General features: G+C 32.1%; 2 protein-coding genes across 2 annotated transcripts in view; one reads left to right on the top strand and one right to left on the bottom strand.

Moving 5' to 3' along the window:
• Positions 1-3,127, top strand: part of MS3_00009647 (uncharacterized protein) — a 94,581-nt gene extending 91,454 nt beyond the window's left edge. Inside the window, exon 18 of the mRNA XM_051218043.1 lies at positions 2,172-3,127. Coding sequence (XP_051064474.1) covers positions 2,172-2,544 — 373 coding nt within the window. The 3' untranslated portion in view covers positions 2,545-3,127. The remainder of the gene's footprint in view (positions 1-2,171) is intronic.
• Positions 3,128-6,795: 3,668 nt separating this feature from the next.
• Positions 6,796-12,767, bottom strand: part of MS3_00009646 (uncharacterized protein) — a 39,264-nt gene continuing 33,292 nt past the window's right edge. The window contains exons 10-11 of the mRNA XM_051218042.1: positions 11,530-11,959; positions 6,796-9,027 (exon numbers count right to left, since the gene is read on the bottom strand). Coding sequence (XP_051064473.1) covers positions 8,924-9,027; positions 11,530-11,959 — 534 coding nt within the window. The 3' untranslated portion in view covers positions 6,796-8,923. The remainder of the gene's footprint in view (positions 9,028-11,529; positions 11,960-12,767) is intronic.

Genomic DNA, 12,767 nt, shown 5'->3' with positions numbered 1-12,767 from the left:
ATAACTCACCCAAGGGTTGACAAGTACCCTTTTCATATTACCGTCAACTATATTTATAAATTTACATGTACTTGCTAAAGCAACTATATTGGCCAAACAAGAAGGAACGTCTATCTTAGATTTTTTGAACATGTCCCAGAAAGCCTCAGAAAAAGAGAAAGAAAGAATCTAAACAGTGCAAACGCCAAACATCTATTCGGAACAGGACATCAAATATTCAAAGTGATTAGTAAGCAGCCAAACTCCAGTCTTTTGAATCGACATTGATCTTACGATATACCTAGCCCTATAGGAGTAGGTGAGCTAATCAATATCTGTGTCATATTCTAAAGATATTCATCAAATTATCGCCTTGCAATGAAATTTATATTTGAAGTTAAAAACCGATTAAGCATCTAATTTCTAGATGTTGAACTGTCAAAAGATAACTTGATGGAACTCCAAGAAGATCTATTTTCAGAAAACACATTTACCAAGATTTCAGAGCTGGATCTTTATTATGAGAAAAGTGAATTGTATCTCTCTCTACGTAAGAGTTCGCAAACACAATGTCTTAATAAAGTATTAAACTATTTAAGGAAAATATTGAATGATAGTTGTTAATCGCAAAATTTGTTGATAATAGTATAAAACACAGACCACTTAAAGAGCCAGTAACCCATATACGAAAGAAAATCTTTTATAAAGACATACTTCAAGGGAACTTTACGTTTTCGACTAACTACTGTTCATTATATAAGCTATCATATCTTAGTTAAGTCAGTTAATCTATTGATTTTACAAGTGATAAACGCACACTAGAATAATGGATTAACAAATAACTGAATTCATTCAAACTTGGTGGTTGACTGGATATTTAAAATGGTAAGTTATTATCAATATGAGGTCACTAACTTCTAGTCTGAGCCATGTTGGTAAAAGTAGACTATTTGGTTATGGTCCAAGCGACTATCGTAGCCAGAGGTTTGAGACTCTGTGTGACTTGGCTCAGAATCGACCACAATGGTATAGTTTTATAAAATTTTTGTCTTCTCTTAAACTGTGAGATAAAAGCTACTTCCTCCGTTTTTTTTTACGAACGGATTCTTTTTTCCTGTATCATATCCGACTATGAAATCTTTTTCGCTACCATTAAAGTACCTAGTTCTATGAAGTTGGTGTTCATCTAGTAATGTTAATAAAGTATGGTAAGTTGTACCTATGCATATATATGTGCATAGTCCTACGTTGTAGACGACTAACTGACTATCATTAATATTAAGTATATCATTTAATGAATACTTGATGAATAAAGCATTATTTTTCTACAATTTTGCATTATCCTGTGCATTAGCGTAACAGTCTCATTTCATTACAATAAACAACAATCATTATTTAGTTTATATCATAACACAGATAAATCATTGTTGTTTTTCAAGTTATTACAGTGCTGATTTATAAGGTAAGTAGAAATTTGTCAAAGACAGAAAGGTTTTCATCTTTTTTAAGCATTATCAAAACGTTTATCAGATATTAACGAAGGTCATTCTTATATTGATAAAAAAGAACTATTCAACATTTGGTAAATTAGTATCAGAAGAAGGTTTTGTGGATATTATAGTAGTTTTAATAGTTGAGATTATGAGTCGATGGTTGCTAGACAACCATGGAAAACCTAGAAGTACTAAACAGCCGTTTTATTCTATTGTGGGATTGTTCACAAGTGCTCATCCACGATCCCGTCTCATGGGAATCGAACGTAGGATCTATCGGTCTCGAGTGTGAACGAATAACCGCTAGACTACTGAACTGGCCGGCATCCAACGGTGTTAATGTCTAACTTCAAATAATCCAAGAAAATGAGCGACACATCCACCATTATTATCAGTGAGTTACTATCTCACAGCTGACCCGACTGAAGTCCGCTGGTCACTGTTTCTCACTAGAACTTCAGGAAATACTTCTTGAAGCCAATCACTAGTGATCATACGTCGATAAGTATCAGAAGGGGGGGGGGTTTGTGAATATTATAGTAATTTTAATATTTGAAATGATTAGTCGTCCACTGCTTCCAGGTTTTTCATTGTAGTCTTGCTTCAATTGATTCATCATCTCAACTATTTAACATTTAATAAATTGTTTATAATTGACATAAAACCATATTTCTATGTTTTGTTTTTCTAATATTTCAGTGGAGAGATGAATTCCACAATACCAACATTTGAAGATCATGCTATTAGATCTATGAAACGTGTTACAGATAAAGTACAACAAATTATGAATATTGATCAATTAGATAATAATGTTATGAATTCAATTGATTCTATTAAATTATTACCTCCATTAGCTAATAAAATCAATATCAATAATCAATTAAATTCTATCAATACATCACCTTTAGATATATCTCAATCATCTGTAACTAATTCAAATCATAATAATCCTAATGATTCATCAAATACACAATTATTTTCATGTTTACAACAAATTTTTTATTATTTTATTGTAGCTTTTATTGTTTATAAATTATTAATTTGGTTTAATTTAAAACCAACTTTTGGTTAATCAATCAATCAATCATTCAAACCAATCAAAATCCAAGAAAATAACCACACACACACACACAAAATGATCATATACACAATCTCAGGATACAACAACATCAATCATTATTGATTATCGATTATCATCAATATCATCGATCTTGATCATCATCATCACCATCAACATCGATCATCATTGATTTTATGAAATTTCGATTCATTTAAAATTCTTTTTTTTTACATTATTGTTTAAAATGATTTAATCATGAAATTATTATTATTAGATATTGTAGAGTTGATTTAATTTCCCCCCCCGAAGACAAATCATTATATCTATCTATCTATCTATTCCTTGTTGTAATTGTTCATTACTATGATTGTTTTCTCGAAGAAAAATAAAAGAAAAAAAGAAGAGGAAAAAGAAATGAAAATACAAATGTCGATTTCATCTATCCAATATTCATTCTTTCTAACGTATACATAATTCAATGATTGCATGAATTACTGATTATATCATTAGTATATTCACATTATTATTATTATTATTATTATTATTATTATTATATATTACATCACATTTCTTAACTTGAATTCAATTAATTCCTATCTATATATATGTATATGTATATGTAATATACTAAATGGATCCTATTTTCAAAATGATATCTATTTTATAATGATACTTATTATAACAATCAGATAAATCCATGAAATGATTGTATATTTAACATTCATCCAAAACATATCAAACAGTAACATAAAGTGAGAAGAGAAGAAGATAATGAAACACAACTATATATATATATATATATATATATATATATATATATATATATATATATATATATATATATATATATATATACATAATTGCCATGATAAATCATAATTGAATCAATTCAGTCTTATTCTTATGATCATGAAGGAAAAAAAACATATCGAAAAAGAAAATCTGGTGTTGATTCGCTCAGAATAAGAACAAAACAAACAAACAAACGAACAAATACCTAACTAGTTTGTATCCAATTCAAATGTCTTCTTTCTTTTGTTGTTTTCCTCTTCTCTATAAATGTGTCCATATTGTCATGAAACAGAGCGAGCGAGAGAGAGAGAGAGACAGGGGGAGGGGAAAGAGATAAATGAATCATTTTACATTTCAACTCTATTTTTACCCTGCAACATCATCAACATCATGTTCATTTCCCTTCACATTACATATACATACTTTGTCTTTGTTGTTGTTGTTGCTGTCGTTATTCTTATTACTATTAATCGATTGCATAATATTTTTCAGATGATTTCAATGATGATCATTTAGATCTTGACAATTACCAGTAGTATTGATTTGGTGATTATTTTCGTTTCTTTTTGTGAAAAAAAAAACAAAACAAATTCATTTATTATTTTTATTGTAATTTTGTTTTTAATCTCTTATTTCATTTCAGAGTATTTTATCATTTTGTTTTTTTTGTGAAACTAAGCAAAGTCACCAGAAAGAAAAGAAAACAGACCATAATAGAGAAGCACACTGATAATCATGTACTATTGAAGAGATATTCATAATAATAAACTATTGAATAATTTTCATAATGGATAAAACTTTCTTTGATTACGTAACAATTCAAATGATTGAATAAATGAAATTGAATTGATGTTTTCTGTTTAATGATAAAATGTATTGCATATCATTTCTGTACATGAATTCAATATGTTTATTTGATATTAGTTCAATATTATTCTGATCATAATATGTTGTTTATATATTAAGATAGTGTTGTCATGAACGAGAACATAACCGGGGACAATCGAATATATATATATGAATACAAAATTACAGAATGTCTTAGAAGAATTTGCGGACCATACAATAAACAATTCATTAGCAATATGCCAATTGGTCGTCTCAGTCTTCATTATCCCTTTGTTTCCACACCGATCATTCTCTTCTATATGATCGTGTTAACCGTCTTCCGTCAGGCATTTCACTTTCGATTGATGATACATACTATTTATAACTGTTGACATCAATAGCATACATTACAATATGAGTTCGAATAATCATTAATGTAACAAACTGACATCAGTTGAACAGATATTAGGAGTTAGCGAATGTCCGGCGCTTTACCCGGGTTGGTGGTCACAAAGAATATGAACTAATTATTGGTGATAGGCTACCATGGGACTGCATCTCGTGATGTTGCTCCTTTACCGTTGTCAGATGCCAGCTCAGTGGTCTAGAGGTTTAGCGTTCATACGCTAGACCGATAAGTTCTGAGTTTGAATCCCACGGGCGGGATCATTGATGCGCACCAGAACGAAACGGCCATCCAGTGCTTCCGAGATTTCCATAGTGGTGTAGCTTCAATTGACTCATGAATTCAACTATTAAATTACTAGGTTCTCCACAAAACCCTCTTCTGATAACTTATTCGTTAGAAATTCGAGTCATCTGACCAATCACATGAACTTATCATTCGACTGATTTATGATTGGTCTAATGTATTACAAATTATTCTCAGATAATTTTAAATTACGACACACCAATAACAACTGTAGACGTTGGCAAAACACTGTTACAGTAATTAATTTACGAAATAAGTAAATGATAGCTGTGTCATTTAAGGATTTAAAGAGGTAATTGGCTCACTACGTATCTTTACCGGTTTAAATCTAATGGTTCTAAAGGTTTTACTGAAATATATCTTGAAGTTTTAGGGTATTTTACCAGAAGAAAAGTTTTTATTTCTACTTCGCCCAATGTTATTTATTAATGGAACTAAATGTATAAGAACAGTTAATTTAACAGCAAGAGATCCCTTCTTTTATATAGTATATTCACTGTTTGCCATATGAGGAAAAATAGAATTTTATGGATTTTCTATTAATCAATTCCATATGTTGATTGATTTCTATTGTGTGCTAGTAAACTCTTGATCAGGCTTATTTGTATTTCTTGATCAGTTAACTTAATCGAGTGTATGACATGTACAACTATTGCGGTCTATTGATTTAATGCATAATCTGGTTTTGAGTAACATTACTCTAAGAATGCTGTTGCCACTGGATGTTACTAATTCTTCAAAGACGATGCTTGATTACCGATTCGCTGAACATACTCAACTCGGAGTGGCCAGGTTTTACCGGCATAGTGCATAAACTGCTCTCATTGGCTAAATCCGACATTTTATTACCACACTATAGTCACAACAATGTTGTGAACGATCCAGATTGTCATGGAACGTTTTGGAATTTATTAAAAACAGAGTGATTTCAACTACTCAGATAAACGAACTTTTTGACTACTTTTAACAGCTCTTTACCAGGAGTATATGCAGACACAGGCTCATGTAAAACTTGCAGGAGTACTTTGCATTTAGAAAGTACAACGTAAAATGTGTATTCACAGAAACTGATTATATGAGTTTTGTATAAGAAGTAAACTCCATCACGGTCAAATTAAGTATGAACGATAAACAAGCCATATATACTTAAAGGTACAATGAGTAACAAGAATACACAATAAGCAGTACAAAAGCCAAATGTAATATTAGTTAATTTTTTGGCAGGACAAAGAAATAACATAGGTACTTATCATAAGATGATGGTTGGAGGTAGTCAACAGAAACCCTAGACCTAAGTTTTGTGCCACTTAGCACTCGTTAACAAGGTGTACCTGTAATCTTGAGAGAACTGATGCTTCCTGAAGGATTCGATCCCGTGTCACCTAGCTTCACAGTCAGAAACGTTACCATCTCCAACCAACATCCTATCTCAACATAGTGCGCGCCATATCGAGTCATCTAGACTGGTGGCTACATTGCAACTTGTTCGATAGGATTCGATCTGCACTAATATAGGTAGCTATCGTTGTAATTGATACGGCAATTAGACTCAAAAAGGCATTATTTTGTAAAAAAAAAAAAAAGAAAGGTGACGGGGAGATCTAAAGCATTCCTATAAAAAATCTAAAGGGGCCTTGAAAACACAGAGAAAGATCTTGTCAAATCAGTATTGAATAGTAGTTCGTCAGGAACATCTAGGAAGTGAAGAGTCATGTGCGTTTACTTATCCTACTACGATGTTTAGTATGGTTCCAGAAGTCTAAAACCATCTGGAATACTATTGATGCCATTGATTTTCTGTGTACATAAACTAACCTTTGAGTAGAGCACTCTTTCCAAACCTTGCCCATTTTCCCTCGTGTTCATGGTAATGTGTAAATTTAACCTGAGGTTTATTAGGAAAGCTTAAGGAACTGATTCAATTGTTCAATTAGAAGACTTATAAGTTATTCATAATAATTATAATAAAACAAGAGGTTACAATAAACCCCTCCCTAATCCCTTCCCTCTCTCTCTCGAGAAACCCAATAACTAACAAACAAATTAAATAAAAACAATGAAAAAAATCGAAATATTCAAACTATTCAACAATGAATGAACATTAGAGACATAATTATCACCAAAAAAGCCAAGGTCTAGTAGAGAACCTCGTCAAAAATAATTTCATTTTTTCAAAAAAAAAAAAAGAAAGAAAATATCAACGAGACTACAAAAAAAAACAGTGTTGAAGTGATCCAGAAAACTGCTTGCAAAAGACAAGCAAGGATCAGGAAACACTAAGAAGCATTTCCTCCAATCAGCATTCATTTGAAGTTTTAGCCAAAAATATCAAGGAAGTGCAACGTCACATGTAAAGGTTCTAATTGACTGATTGCCATACTGCTACTATGTTTAGTAGCATTGCAGAATCTTCGAGCAACTCAAGGATATTTAAAAAAACATTATAAAAACCTTATATTTTCTGTATTGAAATGAACATTGGAGTAAAGTACTTCTCGCATACTTTGTGTCTTCTCTCTCTCGTTGTTCAGGTCGCTGTATAATTCTAGCATGGGGGTTACAGAAAATAACTTAGGAAACGAATATAACGTTCAATTCGCAAAACTTATCACAAAGAAAAACAAATCAAAATGAAATAAACACAAAGAAGGAGAAAACAAAATTGGGTTAAATAACATTGAAAAAACAAACAAACAAACAAATACAAATAAATAAATGAAAATTACTATTTAAACATAGAATATAACATGAATTGTATTCATAAATATTACTGTTAATGTAATTAATTAATTAATTGTTTCTGAGTATAAATGGAATTATAGATGGAGAGTGTGTGTGTATGTGTGTGTGTTTGTGTATGTCACTGGTGGAATTGGTGGTGGTAATGGTACTGGTACTGGTACTGGTACTGATGATATTCATCTTATTTATACATAATAATGTTTAATCTATACACAGAAATTAAGCATTTAGATCTACATATTTATTAAGATATTTGAATATAAAGTTGAATAAATTGAATGTTTAATGCGCTGACTTATTTTCTATATGTTGATATATACAATAATTTAAAGGTATAATACAAATCAGGGATAATAATAATAATGATCACTTTATTGAATATTAAACATTTAGTAGAAAATGGGGCATAGGATAGGGTGTTAGTGAGTGAGTAGTGCATCACTACTTTTCAATGTTCAATATTTAACATTCAATGAGTAAACATAATTTCTTCTTACATCTTTAATATAGGATTCATAGTATAATAATTATGAGGCGAGTAGGAGTGCATATATATATCATGTAGTACTTTAAGAGTACAACATAGCGGTAAATATGATGATGTACATCATCATAAATTCCATATTTAAATTGTTAAGTTTATAGTGTCTGATACTCTATATCAAGATTATAAGGGGTATTCTGACTTCGGAACAGATCGATTTTGTTCATTCTTTTGACTTTGTTAATTATTCGCTTGTTAACTTTGACTGTTTTTATATATGTGTGTTTTTTGTGTGTAGTACTTATCCTATTCATCACATATCTGATTATAAATATTGATTAAATCCAGTTGACTTGCTCACTTTCTCCGCTTCGCTTTCCTGTTTCTTATACTTAATGTTTGTTTAGATAAACAAATGCTTGAAATAAAATTTATCCAAAACAACCTGTGTTTGCCTTTTTTCTTATTACCACCGTCATATATATACGGTTAGCCAAGGTAATATACGAAGTTAAAATGGAAGATATATGTGCATAGTATAGTCGTATATTCATCCAAATCATCAACGGGTCATAACCGAAAAGATGGGGAAGTAGATCAATTTGTTTATCTTCATCTTAAAGATATAGGTACATTAACATTGATTACATTGTCATCATTTTGATAAGTGGATATGTTCTGATTGGCTTCATGTAAATTAATATATACATCAGATATGTTGAACAAAACAGGGGTGAAGATAAAGTGTAGGGTACTTTGAATGTTTGATAGAATTTACTGAAATAACTATAGGATATACAATATTTGTTTATTGTTATTCATGAATTGAAACTTTAAAATTCTTCAATATGATCTACTGGAAATAAACCTTTTTTATTATTCACTTCACCATACCACCAATCCGAGTTAACTTTACGGTAAATACTAATAATATCACCTAAAATAAGAGAGAATGATACAAGAATGTGAATATATAAATATGTAAGAAAACAAAAACCCAGTGTCATATATACTCTATTGAATTCTATTAGATTATGGTTTCAATATTGCCTCAGACAGTCAGCTACAATGTAGGACCAGGCATATATGTGCATCGGTTCAAGTTGCCATACCTCATTAGCACAGCAAGATGAACACCGGATTCATAGAAGTAGTTAATCCAATGGCGGTAATGTATAAAGAAAGATTACATATAAGGATATAGCATAGAAAGAAAGAATTCGTTTGTGGAAAGAAAGATATGAAGCGATTCTAATCTCGAAGTTTAAGGTAAGACAGAGTGTGTATACACCGACGCCATTGTGATCGATTCTGAGCCATGTCACCAAGAGTCTCCAATCATTGAATATAATAGTCACGCAGATTCCAACCAAGTGGTTTGGATCTACCAACATGGCTAAGACTAAGAGTTAGTGACTTCAAGCACTGATGCCACGTTTTGGTTTGGCCGACCTTAACTTACAACCATCACCAACACTAGTCAGCATTGTGCGTCATGGTAATCGGAGTTTAGGCATACGTAACACGTGGCCTAAGCATCTCAATCGATGAAGATTCACAACCTGATCACCTAATTTACAATCATTCTCTAATACTCTGCATCTAACCTCACTATTACTTAGCCGGTGATCCCTGCAGCAATATTTCAAAGGATTTTGTGGTCAATGCTGCCTACTATGCTCTTATTCCGGTTCTGTACTAAGCAAATAAAGAACAATTGTTTTTGTCAAAAGTTTTAATGATTTTATTCGTGATACTTAACTAGCAGTAATACACTAGATGTGTTTTATCCCATTTCCAACTCGTCAGCTGAGTGTACTTAACTCATTGTAGTGGTAAATTTCACACTGATGATTAGAATTAAGGCACCTGTTACTTGAAACAAAGCCAAATCCAACTGATAAACAGCCTTCTACAGAATGAAACACACCTATCAGATTGCATTACTAACTACAAACAAATAATTCTATAAAAAAAAACTTGACTGAGAAGAAAGGTTATATCGAGGGAAACTGAATAGGATGCATGTATGTACCAACAAAGACTGGTCAACAATCAAGGCATGAATATCAAAAACGGGCTAATTCAAGCCTTTACTAATATTGATAGTAGTAAAACTTTCATATTTTTAAAATCCATTTTATATAGTTTGCTTGAATCTTCCTATTGATGTTTAGGACTGCAATTGGTCAGTCTCTTATTGACATATGTGCATCCTGTCCGGATTAACTCAATATTGCATTAAGTCATACGAATTATAAGCAAAGATAGATGGTAGCTAGCAGTGGAATCTAGGACGTGAGTTGCGTCCTATTCGGGACTCGTCAGCGGGATGTAGCTTCAATCCAGAGTTGATATTTATTCCAGGACTCTAACCCGGTACCGTTCGCTTCAAACGCCATCGCATTATCCAATTATCCACTCAGTCCTGATAGCCACTAGCTCGTGAAATATGGTGACGTTTTTTCAATTCATTTCGTATGGTTTGTTTGAATATTTCCATTGATTTTAGAACTGTAATTGAACAGTCTCTGGGTTCGAGTCCCAGAGTGTACATCAACACTTAGATCCAGGTGCATTCAGCTGATGAGTGCTGAATAGGACGAAACGCATATCCTAGATTACACTGTTAGCTACCATTCATCTTTGCTAATAATTTCCATATTTTGTCTTCCATGTTGCACATTAACAATATGACTTAACGGATACACTATGTACTTTTCAGATGATTTGACCATCAATGAAAGTGTCAAAGTATTGTATGGCTGTTTGTGTTTTATTATAGGAGACTCCTCACTGACAGTGTACCTTTTCATAAATCCTTATATACTAATTTTTAAAAAATCTCTGGTATTTACTTGATAGTACTTCAATAGTTGAAGAGATGACAACTACAGTTAGAGGAAAATGTTTGTCATTGTATGCTTTTATTCACAGAGATATCGGTATGTTATTCAACCGGTAATTTTCATAGTTAATCTATTAGTTTCATTTACATAAAATATGATAAGAAAGAGCTCCGAAACTAGTATTCACCATACCAGAATAATTATGTGTGCTAGCCGGAATGTTGTTGACTGAATGAACAGAACAAGAGAGGTAGTTTACTTCACGATAGCCACTCTCTGACTCATCCAACTAAAGGTCCAAAGCATAAAGCAGTAGAGCGTCTTCAAGGAATTCAGCTTCAGGATAGCAGATGGCTAAGAATAAGTTTTTACGCCATCTTCTCCCTCAAATACCTAGAGCCGAAGGACACCACTGCTTAGAAGGTAGGATTTTACAGCTAGTATCTACCGGCCCGGTTACAGAGCCGCGCATGTTGTTTACAAAAGTGAAAGGATGAAAAATTAGTTTTGATACAGCAATAATAAATGAGAATATATATATATATATATATATATATAGAGAGAGAGAGAGAGAGAGAGAGAGATATTACCTTCTTGTAAATGAATTTCAGTGGGATTGCGAGGTAGATAGCTTCGTTGAACTTTGGCCCAACCTAAACAATGCAAATTGGATGAAGATCCAACTCCTAGATTCAAATCTGAACTGTTTTTCTCTAAACTATAGTTATCGGTCACAATTGAACCAGTGTGAAAATGAACTGATTTACATGAAGAACTAGGTTCACTATCCAAGGAACCAGTATTACCAGAATCAAGAGAGCAAGAACTATTTGGAATGTTAACAATGCGTAAACATGATGGTTCTGATATTTCAGATTTGACAATTTCTTTTCTAGATGACGAATTATTAGTGTTGCGGTGAGATTTGATATTATGTTCAGATTTGTTATGATTAGATTGTTGTTTGTTATTAGATGATCCACGTAATCCATGGCTGAGACGAGACCAAAATGAATTAGTCTGTACAAAGAATTTAAAGAAAGCATATATATGTATATATAAACAGCGAGAAGGCCAAGAATGGCAAGACTATAATTGATGGACGAATCAATCAGTTTTAGGATAACAGATCTTGGATTTTGGCACGAAACTGATTTATGCACTTGGCTAAATAGCTTTTTCCACTTTAGCTGATATCAGCTCGTGATGAAAACCCTAAATCTAATTCCGAACCCTAATCATCAACTGTAGATCACAATCCTTATTCTTCCCACAGGTTTATAATCCTCATTACCAAGGTCATTTTAGCGTCCTTCAAATGTTCATAAATTATAGTCCCACCCGAAGAATCAATGTTTTAATATTACACCTACAATTAAATATATAAAACATGTAGACTGTTGTGAGAATTCAGTTGATTTGTACAAAACAGTTACTAGGCAGTCGTCAAACAGTCATAATATTTGCAATAGTGAGTTTCAAGTGCTTTTGGAAGAATGAAACTTAAAATAAACAACTAGATGGTAGATTCAACTGAAAAATTGATCGTCCAGATATAAATAGTATGTAATACTAATCTGAAGAAGAATGCCTGCTAGCAGAAGATTGAATTGAAGAGAACAGGGAGGGAAATAGAGAGCATTTGTAAAAGTAACAAGATTGGAAGAATCATGAAGCCCGTACAGGATAACATAAGGAAAATGTGTAAATAATGTACTTGATGTATGGTTTTCATACTTTACGAAGGCACTCTGTAATTTTGCATTAAACAATAAACTGGTTTCCTCCACCTGAATTATCGTTCACTACAATCAGATCATCAGTATTC

The sequence above is a fragment of the Schistosoma haematobium genome, chromosome 7 (assembly GCF_000699445.3).
Source record: "Schistosoma haematobium chromosome 7, whole genome shotgun sequence".
Lineage (NCBI taxonomy): Eukaryota > Metazoa > Platyhelminthes > Trematoda > Strigeidida > Schistosomatidae > Schistosoma > Schistosoma haematobium.
Note: the sequence above shows the minus strand (reverse complement) of the source record. Positions and strands in the feature narration are given on the sequence as shown.